Raw genomic sequence first — 16,775 nt, 5'->3', positions numbered from 1 at the left:
AAAAATGTAAAATCTGATCTGTTTTGTATAGAAAGACAAAAATGTAAAATCTAATAGATTTTATATAGAAAGACAAAAATGGATTTTATATGAAACACAAATGTGTCAAAATAAAAATAAAAACGAATAGGAGAAATAAAAAAATAAAAAATACAAATTTCAAAGGGCCCTGCTTTTGCACACACTCCACATTAAATGTTTTTGGTTTTGCTAAAGACAAACATTTGATAACTTTTTCAGAATTATTGCAGATGTATATTCAGAATTATAAGTGTGACTTATCTTGTTGCTGTCAGATAAAACCTTAGAATTATTATTATTAGTATTATTGTTATTATTATTATTATTGTAATTTTTTATCTACAAGGTTTTTATCCAAAAGCAAGACATACATTAAATTAATAACTATTTTATTTGTGTGTTGATCAGCACAAGCTAAGCTAAAATCTGATGAGGCCAGTAAATCGGAAGCCAAGTTTCTGAAGATGAAGGCGTGGTCCAAGAATCGCACCAGACAGCTCGAGGAGGAGCTGAAGAAAGCCCAGGTGTGTTTTCTTTACAAAAGAATTTACACTACATTTAATTCACTTTACACTGAATATCATTATTTATCATATTCATCATTTCTAACCATAATAATCATCCGTGATGTCCCTCTGTTTGACCCTGTAGTCTGGCAGTCTGACCCCTGACGTGACGGCTCTGCGCGGCCGGGTTAATGATCTGGAGGAGGAGAGGGAGGAGATGCTGTGTAAACTGGAACAGTATGAAGAGCTGAAGGCTAAAAACGGTAAGATGATCTGCTGGTTTTGGGTTTCTCAGTGTTACAGAATCACACGCAGCAGCAGTTTCACCTTCACTTCTTCACTATCTTATATTACTGATAATAATGATGATACGTTATGATGATCCGGATGATTTACAGGCTTTTGGGAGGTGAAAAGGTGTGCTGTCCTGTAAACCTGATCTCTCTCTCTTGTGGTGTTCGTAGATGTTCTGGAGACTAAGCTGGTGGTGTATGAAGAGCAGCAGAGGAAGCTGCAGGCTGATCTGGAGCAGGTCACTAAGATAGCTGCATCACAGGTCCGTGTGTTTACTGGGTCTTTTTTTTTTTTTTTTTTGTATTATTTCACACTTAAGTATAATTGGCATTGAATGATATGGCCAATAAGGTTTCAAGCCAATACTTGCTGACTTTTGTTTATTTATTGCATGCCAGAAAAGGATCAAGCAACGCTACAATTGACAGACATTGGCTGCCCTACTTCTACAATAAAAAAATGAATCGATTTAAGCTGTTTTTTATTCATTTTTATTCGGTTATACAGCTGTGGAAAAAAATAAGAGACCACTTAAACATGATGAGTTTCTTTGATTTACCAATTTGAAAACCTCTGCAATATAATCAAGAGGAAGATTGATTGAGGAACTGCTTGGTATTTTTGCACCAGAAGCGGCAAAAAGTTCTCCAAAAGCAGTGTGTAAGACTGATGGAGGAGAACATGCCAAGATGCATGACAACTGTGATTAAAAACCAGGGTTATTCCACCAAATATTGATTTCTGAACTCTTAAAACTTTATGAATATAAACTTGTTTTCTTTGCATTATTTGAGGTCTGAAAGCTCTGCATCTTTTTTTGTTATTTCAGCCATTTCCCATTTTCTGCAAATAAATGCTCTAAATGACAATATTTTTATTTGGAATTTGAGAGAAATGTTGTCTTTAGTTTATAGAATAAAATAACAATGTTCATTTTACTCAAACATAAACCTATAAATAGCAAAATCAGAGAAACTGATTCAGAAACTGAAGTGGTCTCTTTTTTTTTTTTTTTTTTTTTTTCCCTGAGCTGTATGCATGTGTAATAACAGACATCAGCCTCGACACATATTTAGCACATTGGTGCATACCTAGTAAATTCATAATATACAGATCCTCATGTTCACATTACAGCTAGTCTAAACTATATTAAAAGTGCATTACATAAAACTACATTAAAGAGATATTTATTATTTGAAACTTTTACTAGTAAAGGTTTCGTGTCATTGTCATTTGAGGCGAAATGAACTGCTCTTATTAGAAGAGGTATTATAGATGTGTTTTAATGTGAGCTCCTTTTAAAACTGTTCTCTCTTCTTCATCCTGTGCTGTGTTTGCTGCAGGCGAGTGAGTCCGGCAGTGTGGACGATGCTCAGAGTCAGGTGCTGGAGTGGCAGGACATGGTTAGCATGGTAGCGGAGGCTGAGGCGGCTCGGGACCAGGCTCGGGAGGAGAAGAGCGCTCTGGTGCTGCGGATGAGCCACATTGAGGAGGAGAGAGAGGGTGAGGAGAGGGAGCGGGGATAGTGCACAAAATACACACAAACACATGGATCGGATCATGCATTCAAGTTAGGCTCTGAAAGAAAACTGTGCACCATTACCTTTCACCACCAGCAGAGGGCAACAAACTGCGGCATTATACAGTCTTTTCATTCAGCATATGTTGCTGATTGACTGTGCTGTAATATGTATAGTTACGCACAGTTATGTTCACACAGGGTACCCTTAGTTTTTGCATATATTCACCCATTATTACAACAAAATAATGTGTCAAATCCTGGTCATGCAGCTTGCCATCAGCAGCCAGTCTCCCGAGAGAGCACAATTGGCCTTGCTCTCTCTGGGTGGGTAGATGAGTGAGTGTCTACCTGTATTTAGCTCTATATAACATTAGAATACTTAACCCAAATAAACATAGTCAGTGGTCAGTGACAGTGTCTACCTGAAAATAACTCTATAAAACATTAGAATAAACCCATATAAACATGAAGTCAGTGATCAGTGAGAGTGTCTACCTGTAATTAACTCTATATAACATTTGAAGATGTGTCAGTGATCAGCGAGAGTGTTGACCTATAATTAACTCTATATAACATTAGAATAAACCCAAATAAACAGTAATAAAGTCAGTGGTCAGTTAGAGTGTCTACCTGTAATTATCTCTATATAACATTGAAGATGTGTCAGTGATCAGTGACGGTGTCTACCAGTAATTAACTCTATATAACATTAGAATAAACCCAAATAAACAGTAATAGTCAGTGAGAGTGTCTACCTGGAATTAACTTTATATAATATTTGAATAAACCCAAATAAACAGTAATAAAATCAGTGGTCAGTGACAGTGTCTACCTGTAATTAACTCTATATAACATTAGAATAAACTAAAATAAACAGTAATGAAGTCAGTGAGAGGGTCTACCTATAATTAACTCTATATAACATTAGAATACTAAACGCTAATAAACATAAAGTCAGTGGTCAGTGAGAGTGTCTACCTATAATTAACTCTATATAATAGCTTACACTCTATATAGCTTTCAAACTCTGTTATGAGTAGACACATTAACTTCTATATACGGTATATTTATGTAACAGTTGTCTGGGGCTTTTGCACAGAACTGTATAGGTGGAAACAGTGGTGCTCGCTGTGGTCTCTTCTCTAACACTTTCTTGAGTAATTTCTGTTCATAGGGGTTGGGTTTAATTATTTAACCTGTTTCTAACCCTGTCTGCTGCAGACCATAAATGTACATTTGTGAGGGCATCATGAACATTTTTTTAAATATAATTTGTTTTCATTCCCTCCTGCGAGGTCTGTTCAGTTACAGCATGACCATTTTTCCGTTTTTGTTTTTGTTTTCCTTTCTCTTCTCCATCGGTGAGCCTCAGCCCCTCCCTCAGCCCCTCCCTCAGCCCCTCCCTTCACCTGGCGTCCTGCTCTTTGTGATTGGTGCAGCCACAGAGAACAGTTTCCCGTCAGTTTTGTGCATGCAGGTTCCCCTCCGGCCTCCGTCTGCCTGCTGCACTGCCGGATCGTTCCCACGACCCTTTACTCCTCAGTGTGGAGAACGCCGGCAGTGCAGCAGAGGAGGACTGCCGGCATCATCTCACTCTTTTATTATCCTCCCTTTTCTGTTTTCCTCCATTCTTCTGCTGTTTATTTATTTATTTATTCATTAATTTATTTATTCCCTGGACCTGATGATCTCCTCACAAGGCCCAGCTCTGAACTGATCTGCTGCATTAACCCCCTTTAAATGTTAGATGTTTGTGGTGGTGGGTGTTTAATACAGTAGCCTAATATTAAAGGATAGAAGTGATAGTTTGGCAAAAATCTAATTTCTGGCAAACTCCCCCCACATTTTGTCAACATGTTTGGTGTCTGAAGTTTGCTTTTGTAGTTTTACACATCAGTGAGACAATAAATATCAAGTGCCTCATTCTTAACACCCATTTCTGGTACCTCACACTTACTTGTGATTTAACCCTCCTATTATGTTTGGGGTCAATTTGACCCCATTCCATGTTTAACGCCTTTAAATAAGCAGTTAATATAATTTTATTTACTTTATATTTAGTGACTTTTCCTACTATATATGGGGACAACTGGGTAAACATAAAATGAATGTGAATTTTTGTGTCCTGTACACATTTTGTATACATCAGTGTTGTTTGGAGTCAATTTGACCCCAGGCTGTTTTAGCTGTATAAAACATTTTTTAAAAATCTGTGTGAAATGATGTGAAAGATCACTTTGACATGGAATTTTATAATCTTCAAAAAACTGTAGAGCCCTAAAATAACATAATTATATATGTATTATTGCAAAAAAACACTGATAGTTCATTTGACAGTGGGGCGGAGAATTTTTTAAAATGGCTATTTAACTAGTCAACAAACACATATAGCATGTGACATAAACTTGGGTACAAATCGTATTATTATATATTACATTTGTGTAGTTTAAAATAGCTGGGGTCAAATTGACCCCAAACATAAAAGATGTAAGTTAATTTGAACGTAATATGAGGGTTAAGACACATCTTCTAGCACCACACTCCCACTTATGGCACATTATGCTTCACATGTTTCAGCTTCAGTCCACACCCACTTTAACCTCCAGTTTAATCTCTGGTCAAGCCACACCCACTTTCATCCCTTCACACTTACCTTTAGAAGTTAAGGTCTGACTGAGCCTGAGCCCAGGTCGGCCTGAGATTTCCCACCACTTTCCTCGGGTCCAGTCAGGTCGGCGTTAAGAAAATAGTCTGTGATGTAGGCCTTTGCTTTTTAATGCTATTTTTTATTTTATAGAAAGCTAAGGCATGATCTATCACAATATAGCAAAGTAACAAATCACACTGTATTCGTGATCCCTGTGACTAAAACATGTTCATGCTCACTTGCAGCAAATATCTTTGGTGACACTATGGCCTGATTTCTTCCCTATTGTCATGCCCGAAGGCTGCGTGCACATGTGTCTCTATTTTTTAGATTTTATTTTTTATTTTAGCAGCAATTCACACTCATTTTAGTCAAGCTACACTGACTTTCAGCACCTTACTCATGTCTGCTTTAGACCACACCCATGTTCAACATCGTATACCAATCGTCTTATACAGATTTCTAATAAAGCCAGGCCCACTTTTAGATCCTTACTCTTATTTCTGATTGCAGTCGCCGTCACATAAAGTAAGCTATTAATAAATGGAGCGTTGTGAAACTAAAAATAAATTTCTCTAATACTCCATTACTTGTCAGCTATATTAGTATTGTAGCTCCAGTGCTGAATGAAAAAAGCAAACTTGAGACACCTAACTGATCTGTTACATTTTGGGTAAAAAGTAAAAGAAAAAATAGTTTTACTGGACTATCATTTTAATAACTATAAGCCCACCATCTATAAACGCTTAAAAGTCTTACCAGTGAATACAGCTCTTCTGTACTGTGATCAAACACTCTGACTCACACTTAACCCAATCCACATCTCCTGCTGCTTTAGAGTATAGAGAGCGTTGTTCCTGAGGGTCAGAGCAGAACAGTCTCAGGGTTCACCACACTTAATTAAAACTGGTCAGTGAGTGAAACGCTTTTGCTGAGGCCTCCGTTACTTTCACATTAACACACACACACACACACACACACACACACACACACACACAGATTCTTTTCTTACAGTACACTGATTTACCATCGCTCTGTGTTAGATCTGTTCTTCAGCCCGGTGCAGGGTTGTTTAATACATCTGAGGACTTTACTACAACTGCAGCAGCTACAGCATTACACATTACTGTTTTTGAAAATCAGTGCATCTTAACCCATAGACCTTTAGGAGTTGCTGGCATTTTTAAATAATTTAAACCTATTTAAACCTCATTTATAATAACAAAGATTATATTTTTCTTATGTTTGCATTTGTTTTTTTTGTATGTTTTTTTATATGGACATTCTCTGGTTTTAACCCTTTGTTCACGCTAGCAGGTGACAAGCCTTATGAATGTGTTTGAGGCCCCTCACATTTTTTATATGGGTGATTACAAGGTCCAGCTTCTGACTAGAAATTTAACAGCCAAAACAACTACCAGTACTATATTAGCCATTTTCCACCAAAGTGGAAACGTGGTTTGTGCATCTGATTTGAAACTGGTCTGGTAGTTTCCTCCAACAAGGGCAAACTGTGCAATAGCAACACACACAAAGAGAGTTGATCCATCTTAGCTTTTTGTAGAAAAACTAACATATCTAACAACAGCACAAATTCTTGTGGGTAATCTATGTGCTGCACCATCTCCTCGCTTCTGTTTACTGCCATTGTGTAATGCCCTCTTTAATTAAATTAGCCTTAATCAAATTAAGGCTTTTTTTTTTTTTTTACTGTTATTATTTTTAAATACAAAAAAAAACACTGAACTTAAGGTGTGTCCAAACTTTTGACTGGTACTGTATGTGCATAGATACAGCATATAAAAGTGGTAAAAGAAAAATGACTGGTTACTTGTTGCTCTGTCTCCTGCTATTGTGAACGCAGGTTAAAGGTTAAATATTTATTTTGTAGTTTTGTATTTTGGCCCAGATGATGGGCTCTCGTATTTGTTGAATCTGCACTGCTGTCAGAAATTCCTCTCAGTTACACAGCCCTGTGTGGAGCTGCAGAACTGCACACTGTTTCTGTAGACTGTTAGTAGACCATGTTTTAGTGTACTATAGGATTTATTTCACCTTTTTCATCTTGAAACACACCCCTGCATTCTCCCCTTTCTTCAGTTATTCTCTCAAATTTTAATAAGATTTACTTTCATAATCATCATCTGTAGACATTTCTCCAGCTCTTCTCCTCTCCTCTTCACTCTGTATGAATCAGTAGAGGCTGATCTGTGTGAGAGCAGTCTGATCCCAACACGGTGCTGAGAGATAGCTCTGTACAGTTGTGTGTGCAACTAAACTAACCCTAAACTAAAGCCTGAAATAATATTTTAAAAGGTGTAGTATTTCCTTAAGTGCAGTCTGTGAGGTTTACTTACATGATTCAGATCAGTGGTTCTCAAACTGTGGTACATGACACACACCAAGATACCATGTTTTTTGCACTATAAAGTGCACTAAAAATCCTTTAATTTTCCCCAAAATGACCAGTGCACCTTTTAATCCTGTGTGCCTTATGTATGAATTCCATCAATTAGATATTAAGGAGCAGTAAAGCCTCTCTGCTGAAGTTCAGTGTTAGGCAGGAGTTTTAATAAAGTTTCTCCAGCACTCAGGCTTGAGCAGCATTAGCATTAACTGCTAACTGCAGCCCTAGCTGTTTCATCCTTCAAAGTTGAGTATATCGGACTGTAATCTGAAAGTTTAGTGTGTTAAAACAAGCTACGTGGAAAGAACCGCAAGCTAATAGCACCCTGGGTTACCAGAACAATCAGGGTTCCTCAGTGTAGCGCTATCGGGCAGCGTTTACTAGCGCTAAGCACTGCTAACTCCACTAAAATACTGAAAATCTAAGCTTACTGTAAATAAACAGAAGTGCTTTACTCACCCAAATAAACCGTTTTTAGGAGAGAAATCTGTGTAGTTTAATATCCAGTGCTCGTTTGGCTTAAATATATATATATATATATATATATATATTTAAGAATTACAATTTGGTTTTCTTAGGCCCCCAAGCACCCCTGTTCCTTACTATTGTCGCTTAAAATGCTCCTTATAATCCAGTGCGAACATAAAATAGAAGTTCATTGATGGTACCTCTTGTGGAGAAAGAAAATGCAATATTTAATAACGCTGTTATATTAGGATATTATGATGTCAATGTGAATCACAATAAATGAATGCTACTGAAATGTATTCAGCAAATTCCAATAGAAATGCTACAAAATAGAAATTTTACTTTTGGAGAAAATGGTTTTATCCAGCAGTGACAATCTGTCATTGTCTCTAATGACACCAGACAAATTCTTAAGAACCCCAAGGATTTGGACATCCCTTGCTACATTAAAAAAAAGTACTGCATTTTACAGACTATAAGGTGCACCGGATTACATTGTTCACCCGTAGTTAGCTTGCATATGTGTCTGTGGATGACTTTTAGGTGGTACTTTAACTTTTTAGTTTGATTATGGATGGTGCATGGTCTAAAATGTTTGAGAACCACTGATTTATATTGTTTGCTTTCTGCTTAATATTCTTAATTATTTAACCATTGATTAGCCACACTCTTATGTATTGTATTTTATGCTCCTTAACTTAAGCTTCTATTCATATCATTTTTCTCACTATAATAAATTCTACCATATGTACATTCATGCTAGCTTATTAACTTTTTTAGTTTGTTTTTGTTAACATTTGACTTATTAATTAGTTTCATAACTTTTATTAATGGCAGCTTATTAATTGTATTAGCGCGGGTTTTGTATGTTTTTTATTTTTACTCCATTAATAGTTTAACTTAATACTTTATTAACCTTTTTCATATTCCCTTGTTTGCTTTTTGACTTGTTTTTAAATCAACATTAACATCATTAACTTATCAAATATCAGTTTATTAACTTTAATAATACAAACGTATTTAATAGCATTTTATTAACTTCATTATTGCTAACTGAATCCTCTTCTTGGAAGTTTTCTCTCAGCACTGTCGTTTCTGAATCAGTCTTCTCTCTCAGTCTGTCCTCCATCAGATCCTCCACTAATCCCCCACTCTGTCCTTCACTGCACCTCCTGTTCCACAAAACGGATGGGAATATGTTTTGTGCTGATTATTCGTGATGTGATGTCACATTTTAAGACTGATTAGATTTTGATATGATTTTGTTGCACTTTCTCAGCTTTACTTTTCACTGTCCAGCACCCAAAGCGTCCAGCTTCGCCCTTTCACAAAGCAGAGCCAGATTCCTCCTGTCCCAATCTGGAATCTAAACACTTTCCTTTGCTGTGCGTGTGCGTGTGCGTGTGCGTGTGCGTGTGCGTGCGCGTGCGTGCGTGCGTGCGTGTTGCTTTGTTGAGAATGCTGTTCTCCTGCTGCGTTTATCATTATTAGGGGTGTAACAGTCCAGTGCTAGTGTGTTAGTTTAAGGCCAGTATATTAGCTCATTATGTTAAAATGCATTATGTGAGTCTTTATAGGCTAGTTAGTTCACTCTGCGGCCAAAAGTTTGTAATGTTTATAATATCTGGCTCAAAAATGCACAAAAAAAAGTAATTTTTTGGCTTGTTATTGCTACTGCACCTGCTCAGATCTCCATAGTGAGTGAACTCTCCTTTACTCTTCACGCAAGCAGCAAGCTGATTGGCTGGCTCTTTTTGTTGAAAGGTGTTATTTTCTTGATGAGTGGAGTATTCATGAGTGTTAATTCCCATGTCATTCTCATGATTATATCAGGTCCACATATTAGCTTGTAGGTAGTGTAATAGTTCAAGACAAACAAATTAGTTTGTGACCAGTTTGTTACCTCGTAGCTTGTGTTTAGGTTAGTGTCAGCGTATTAGCTAGTGGCTAACATGTTAGTTTGAGGCCAGTTTATTAGCCTAAAGCTTGATCTTGGATTGTAACTTTTGTTCTTAATTGGGGAAAACTGATGTGGCTAGCATATTTAGTTCAAACATTCATGTTGGTTTATAACTAACATATTAGTCTGTGGGCAGCTTGTTAATCTAAGAAACAAGTTATGACAAAAAAGCTGCCCTAAGTGAAGGTCAACAAATTAGCTTGTAGCTGTTGTGTTAGTTTGGGAGAAATATATTAGCCTGTGGACAGCTTATTAGTCTCGGGTGAAATCTTCCCTTGTAGCTTTTATTTTTTTTTATCAAGGTGATCAAATTAGCTGGTAGCTGTTGTGTTAGTTTGAGAAAATTATATTAGCTTGTTGTTAGCTTGTTAGTCTGACACCACTTTTTGCTCTTTGCTTGTTTCTTAGATTAAGGTGAAGAAATGAGCTTGTAACTGTTGTTAGTTTAAGAAAATTATATTAGCTTGTGGTTAGCTTGTTAGTCTGAGGCCTGCTTTTTTCTTGTAGCTTGTTTCTTAGATTAGGGTAAACAAATTAGCTGGTAGCTTTTGTGCTAGTTTGAGAGAAATATATTAGCTTGTTGTGACTAGCACATTAGTTTTGGTCCTCACATTTTAGTTTAGAACGCACATATTAGCTAGTGGTTAGCATGTTAGTTTGAGGCTAGCTTATTAGCTTGAAGCTGGATTCTCGTATTGTAGCTTATGTTCCTAGTTGGGATAAACAGGTGTTGTTAATCTGAGACCAGCTTTTTCCTCATAGCTTGTTTCTTAGATTAAGGTGGACAAATTAGCTTGTAGCTTTTGTGTTAGTTTGAGAGAAATATATTGGCTTGTGGCTAGCTTGTTAGTCTGAGGCCAGCTTTTTGCTCATAGCTTGTTTCTTAGGTTAAGATGAACAAATTAGTTTGTAGCTATTGTGATAGTTTGAGGGAAATATATTAGCTTGTGGCAAGCATGTATGTTTGTAGCCAGCTTATGTATTAACTTGTAGCCCTTGCCTTAGAGCAGGTTCCACATATTGGCATATAGCTACTTTGTTAGTCCATATTAGTTTAGAACCAACATATTAGTTTGTGGTTAGCTTGTTAGTCTGAGGCCAGCCTTTTGCTCGTAGCTTGTTTTTTAGATTAAGGTCAACAAATTACCTTGTACATACATTAGCTTTTGACTAGCTTACGTATTAACTTGTAGCTCTTGCTCTAGATCAGGTTCCACATATTAGCATGTAGCTGCTTTGTTAGTGTATGCAAAACATATTAGCTTGTGGCTAACATATTAGTTCAGGGCCAGCCAGTCACACATTAGTTTTGAACTAACATATTAGCTTGTGGCTAGTGTGTTCGATTGAGACAGGCTTATTAGCTTGTTGCTTAAGCCATGATAAACATATTAGCATATTTGCCTGTTGCTAGCATATATTTCAGGGCCATTAAATTAGGTTTGGCTATTATGTTACTTTAAGGACACCTTTTCAAGTTTATAACCTAAAATATTAGCTTGTTAGCCTGATGTAAGCTTATTAGCTTATAGCCTGTTCTTTAGATCAGAGTGAGCATAATATTAGCTTGTGGGTGGTAAGTTAGTTTGATGCAAGTGCCTATGTTAGTACGTTTTGGTGAACTTGTACGTTAGATTAGCTTATAGGTAGTGCATTAGATCAGGTCCACATATTAGCGTGTAGCTACTGTGTTAGTGTAGGCTAAACATATTAGCTTGTCGATAGCACATTAGTTTGTGGATAGTATGTTAGTTTGCAGTTAACTTATTACCTTGTAGCTTATGTAGCTTGTGCCGTAGAACATGTGTATTAAAGTCTGTGTATTAGCTTACAGCTAGAGTTGAACATTAGCGTGTGGCTAGCATCCCTGCTAATTCTAAGGGATTTTTTTGTGGATGCTTACACCCCTAATAGTGTCTCAGGAGTTAACTGAAGTCTGACTGTGGTGACAAAGGAATATGTACCGCTTTTTATTGCACATAAATACAGAAATACACATACAAGTTCAAGACTTCAACCCCCCCCCCCCCCCAAATCTGCTTTAGTAGTAATTAATTGTGATAACTGTGGTATTTATATGTTCTGTGATTGTATATGTATGAGAGATTTCTTTCCCTCTCCTCGATTGCCCCGCCCCACCCCTCTCTAGTTCTTTAATATTTTTTATTTATTTTTTAATCTTCCCTCACTTTTTCCGCTCTTTTCGAATGTGAATGTCCCCCCCCCCCCCCCCCCCGCACCCCCTGCTTGTCCTCTTTCCTGCTGACCCCGCCCCCACTCTGAATATTTATGACCCCTCATACCTTCCTGTGGCACAAAACTGATTGAGGATGACTGGTTCTTTCCTGGCTGCTCCGATCCAGCACTAGCCAATAGGCAGCAGGAGTTGGAGGAGGAGGAGGAGCTTGCTCAGGCCAGAGGGCTCCGCTCACAGAAGGGCAAGAAGCTCGGAGACTCCGCCCCCCGCAGCCTACAGGTATGATGTCTAGTCTTTGTATGTATGTGTTTACATTAAATTAAAAATGTTTAATTACATACTAAATAAATATCTTTACTATATACTATATAGAATATACTTCTATAGGGTTAAGATACAAGGGTTTGTTTTTCTTTCAACAACACAAGTATTTGTGGAGTGACAGATTTTTTTTGTAGTCTATCCTCTGTACTTCACCACAATGGATCTGAAATGAACAAATTAAAATGACTGAGGATCACCTTTCATTAAAGGGGCTAAATTACAATGCTGTATTAACTATTTAGAATTTACAGACATTTTTTTTAACGGTCCCTCCCATTTTTACTTTTCACAGCTCAAAAGTATCTTATTTTTTGCATGATAAATTGTCGTAAAGCGTGAACGTCTATTTTCATACATAAGGCATTGTAAGAGGCACTATAAGGAACTTCTAATTCAGCAGGTCTTTATTTAGGATATTTAACCAGTTTAGCTATTCTAAGTGCAGTGTCTGAATATTCCTAATAATTGATATATTTTTTATCTTTATTGTCCTTTAAAAGAAAATTCCTATATTATTGTGCTGTTATTAAGCTATATCAGGGTTCCCGCGGGTCCTTAAAAAGTCTAAAAATGCCTTAAATTATTGGTAAGATCTTGAATTGTCTTAAATTTACTGTAAATTTGCTGTAGGTATTACGTTTTCAGACGATGCGTTTTATGCCGGTGGGAAAACACAGTGGCCCAACTTTAGCGGTGAGCTAGCTAATACACTAACTTTAGCGGCGAGCTAGCTAACTCTACCAGGGAGCGAAACTAAGGTGAGAGGAAAGCCTGATAACTTTAGCTTCGAGCTAGCTAACATGCTAACATACGAACATTAACAATGAGCTAGCTTACTGGAAGGTCTAAATTAGTCTTTTACAACTGGGGTTCTGAAATGTCTCAGTTGAAGACCCCCGTTTTGCATATTAAAATATAAATACTATGTAAAACTATATAAATAATTACACTTTTTAATTTTTCCACTTTCTTTTCTCCAAATATCTTGGATTTTACAATTTTTTTTACTTATTAATTGAATTTCCTTTCATTGCATTGTAAACAGTCTGCTCTTTTCTTTACAGGAGGACTTCGACTTTGACCCGAGGTCGTCTTTCCAGGACCACCGAAGCCCCTCCGGTAGCACCACACCCATGGAAGGGGAGAATATGGGAGGTTGGTGGCCCGAGTACAGTGCCAGTGCCCCAGATACAGGTGTGAAACCCACTAGACAGTTGAGACTGGCATGCACACTGTTCATGTCCCATATTTTACTGTATTTGAAAATCACCTTCAGTTTGAATTATGATTTGGTTTTAATTTATCGTTTGGCATTGTGTTTAATTTTAACATCTCACACAGCCTCATTTAAATACGAAGGTGTTTTTAATTTGATTTTCTTTATCTAACCTGTCAACCCAGTGTGGCCCATCACTTTTGGTTGACCTGTATTTTGTAGTTTGCTTTTTCTCGTAGAGCGCAGCCCGTTCGGAGCATGTGCGTGCTGGATGAACTGCCTAGTCTTGGTTCAGTAGGCTGTAGTCCATGTTGAATGCGTTGAACTGTTTTGTCAGTGTGTAATAATGTAGGTGTGCGGTGACTTCACCTGTGGTAAGTGTTTGGGTTCTGTTTTTCAGCCACCATTGATGAGTTTCTTTACTCATTTGTGTTTTTGATTTTAAAGTGAATTTACTATGAGATTAAGGGTTTTTGTAGATGAACAATTAATTAGGGTTGTCCTGATCCAGTTTTAGTGGTCCCTTGATTTGATTAGAATGGCAATTTAAAATTTAAACTTTGCGTTTGTATATATAAGAGTCACACAGTTTCTATAAGATGTGCTGCTAAATAATATAGACATAAAATGACTTTGTATAATGAGCCATTCTAAACATCTTGTGTCTGCACCGTTTTTATAGCGTCTAAGTTTTGGAATGTATAGGAAATGTCTGGAAATGAAGTGTGTTCAGATAAATTTCTGGCAACAATCACACGTTCATTCCTATCTTAGCTACGTTGGCGTGTCATGTTTCTTCATCGAGTGTACACCCCCCACTCATTACATACACACACCATGATGGGCCCAGTACACAGAATAATAATTGTTCCTGTGAATGACTTGCTTGTGTACCTTCACAGGGTTAACGTGCAGCTCAATTTCCTTTGCTGAAAAGCACAGAAGCGCTGAACCGTTAAAATAGCAAACTGCCAAAATCATATCACTTTAAGGCAATGTCAATTTTACATTACACCCAAAACTCACCCATGATTAAGAGAATTAGTGCATGCCTTTTCAGAATTCGGATCTGTGCAAGGCATACTTTCCCGTCGTTACAATAGCAAAGACACACTGACATGCCCTAAGTCAACCTGCACAATGCACAGTTGGCGGCTCACCTATAGATTCCTAAAACATGGCCCTAGATTTCAGAATCCATAAATTGCTTATGTGCATAATACACTACTTAGGGAGTATTGTTTAGTTTATAATTTGTTAATTATAATTAAACCTCTGTATTTTTGTCCATCTTTGGGGTGTTTTGTGGTGACCCACTTCGAGTTATCACCTCAAAAAATGTAGGGAGAGAAATCTCTGCTTAAAAATATACAGATACCTGTATACATAGCCTCAAAGGACTCAAAACACAAAAATTGCAGATATTACGGGCGATAAAAGTTCTATTGTAGAATGGTCCCATCCTGCATGCTATAAGCTGCTGTTGTTTTCTGAGAATCTCCTTACAACTAACAGAACAGCTAAGTAGCAAAAAAAACAATGGATCTGACTTGAAATAGCTGATATAGTTTGTCTGGATCAGATTGTAAGCATAGTATTGCGATGAGATTGCTTGTATTTATTAAAGTATTATATCTAAAAGATAAAAGCCCTTAATCTTGCATGTGAAAAACCTAGGATTTTATATTGTGCTGATTCAGTGCTGATTATTTGTGCCTGTTTACATTTGTTTTGGATTAGAGCTTTTTCCTTTATATGCATGTTACAAAATACTCAAACTGGCATGATTTTATTTTAAATGGATTTTTTTAAATGAATGTTTTAGGCGGTTTGCGTTCAGTTGTGGAAGAACTGGAGCTGGAGAGGAATCAGCTGCAGGAGCAGATCCTCAGTTTGGAGGAACGCTGCCAGGATCTAGAGGACCGTCTGCAGCTGCAGGCCCGTATAGAGTCCCTGCAGGTACGCAACGTTACAGATTTATATTCAGTACGTGCTGCATTTTACACACATGCTCAGGACATCATGTGACTTCATGCTTTGCAAAACCTGAGACCTATAGCACACTTACTGGAGAATTCCAGCAGTTTCATTGCCCAAATTCTCTGCATAATTAAACAGTTAATGGCGCCGAGTGGTCCAGTGGTCTAAAGCGCTGCCGCTATGAGCGGGAGGTCGCAGGTTCGAATCCCCTTTCCATCAGCTGTCGTAGCCCTGAGAGAGCACAATTGGCCTTGCTCCCTCTGGCTGGGTAGATGGTGCTCTTTCCCCTCATCATTCCTAGGGTGATGTCGATCAGCACAAGGCATCTGTGAGCTAAAGTATCAGAACTAAGTCGCTGCGCTTTCCCCCGAGCGTGCTGTGTTGCTACTCAGCAATGCTGCATCAGCAGCAGTGTGCAAATAGTCTGACTTCACATGTATCAAAGGAGGCATGTGCTAGTCTTCACCCTCCTGGTGTGTTGGGGCATTACTAGTGATAAGGGGAGTCCAAATGAGTGGCTTGTGTAATTGGTAATGTAATTGCCCAATGTCTTAGACACTTTTTTTTTTTTTTTTTGTTAAACTCCAGTTTTAACCTGTTGAGACCCTCCTTTCTCCTATGCGGACAGTACATTTTTGCTTCTCAGCAATAATATTGCAGTAATTCATTTTTTAAACGGTAACAAATTGGCCTCAAATAGAGACCATCTAGACAATCTATCATCTAGTGGTCACATGACAACATTACACTTAATTGATTGATAACAAGGTGACGGGAATCCCAGTCAAAAGTTTCTACAGCCAGTCCAGGCAGAAACATGGGTCGGGTAAAAATTCTTGTCCAATTTTTAGTTTAAAACAATTTTAAGTTTGAAGTTATGTTTCTGGATTAATTGGTTTCTTCTGAGCCCAAATGGCAAGGGTATTTTTTAAATGTGAAAATAAACTACTGTCCCCATATGAGGACCTTTTTTTTTTTTTTTTTTTTTTGCTAAAACAACTGCTGTACAAAAACAAAGTTTAGTTTTTATACTAGGTCCTATGTTAGAATCTGCTAATTCCAAATAGCTATAATAAATTAAAAAATGCACACCTAGCAAAAATCTGGCTCTCAGGTGATTAAGAAGATTTTGGGTCTAAAATTTTTTTTTTTTTCGTAATCGCATATCATTGGAATAGTGGGGGGCTACATGCAGGATAAATAAAACATGTTTGCCAAGACTTGCCCCTATTT

General features: G+C 37.4%; 1 protein-coding gene across 4 annotated transcripts in view; it reads left to right on the top strand.

Annotated features, from left to right (window-relative positions):
- The window catches only part of si:ch211-220f16.2 (golgin subfamily B member 1), a 66,353-nt gene that overhangs the window by 17,803 nt on the left and 31,775 nt on the right, over nucleotides 1-16,775 (top strand). For 3 of the 4 annotated variants that reach the window (XM_049483742.1, XM_049483740.1, XM_049483739.1), the window contains exons 11-17: nucleotides 430-545; nucleotides 673-790; nucleotides 992-1,083; nucleotides 2,165-2,324; nucleotides 12,189-12,301; nucleotides 13,411-13,540; nucleotides 15,388-15,521. In XM_049483742.1, coding sequence (XP_049339699.1) covers nucleotides 430-545; nucleotides 673-790; nucleotides 992-1,083; nucleotides 2,165-2,324; nucleotides 12,189-12,301; nucleotides 13,411-13,540; nucleotides 15,388-15,521 — 863 coding nt within the window. The remainder of the gene's footprint in view (nucleotides 1-429; nucleotides 546-672; nucleotides 791-991; nucleotides 1,084-2,164; nucleotides 2,325-12,188; nucleotides 12,302-13,410; nucleotides 13,541-15,387; nucleotides 15,522-16,775) is intronic. The other variant, XM_049483741.1, reaches the window with a different exon arrangement.

Source organism: Astyanax mexicanus, chromosome 9, assembly GCF_023375975.1.
Source record: "Astyanax mexicanus isolate ESR-SI-001 chromosome 9, AstMex3_surface, whole genome shotgun sequence".
In the NCBI taxonomy this organism is placed as follows: Eukaryota; Metazoa; Chordata; class Actinopteri; order Characiformes; family Acestrorhamphidae; genus Astyanax; species Astyanax mexicanus.
Note: the sequence above shows the minus strand (reverse complement) of the source record. Positions and strands in the feature narration are given on the sequence as shown.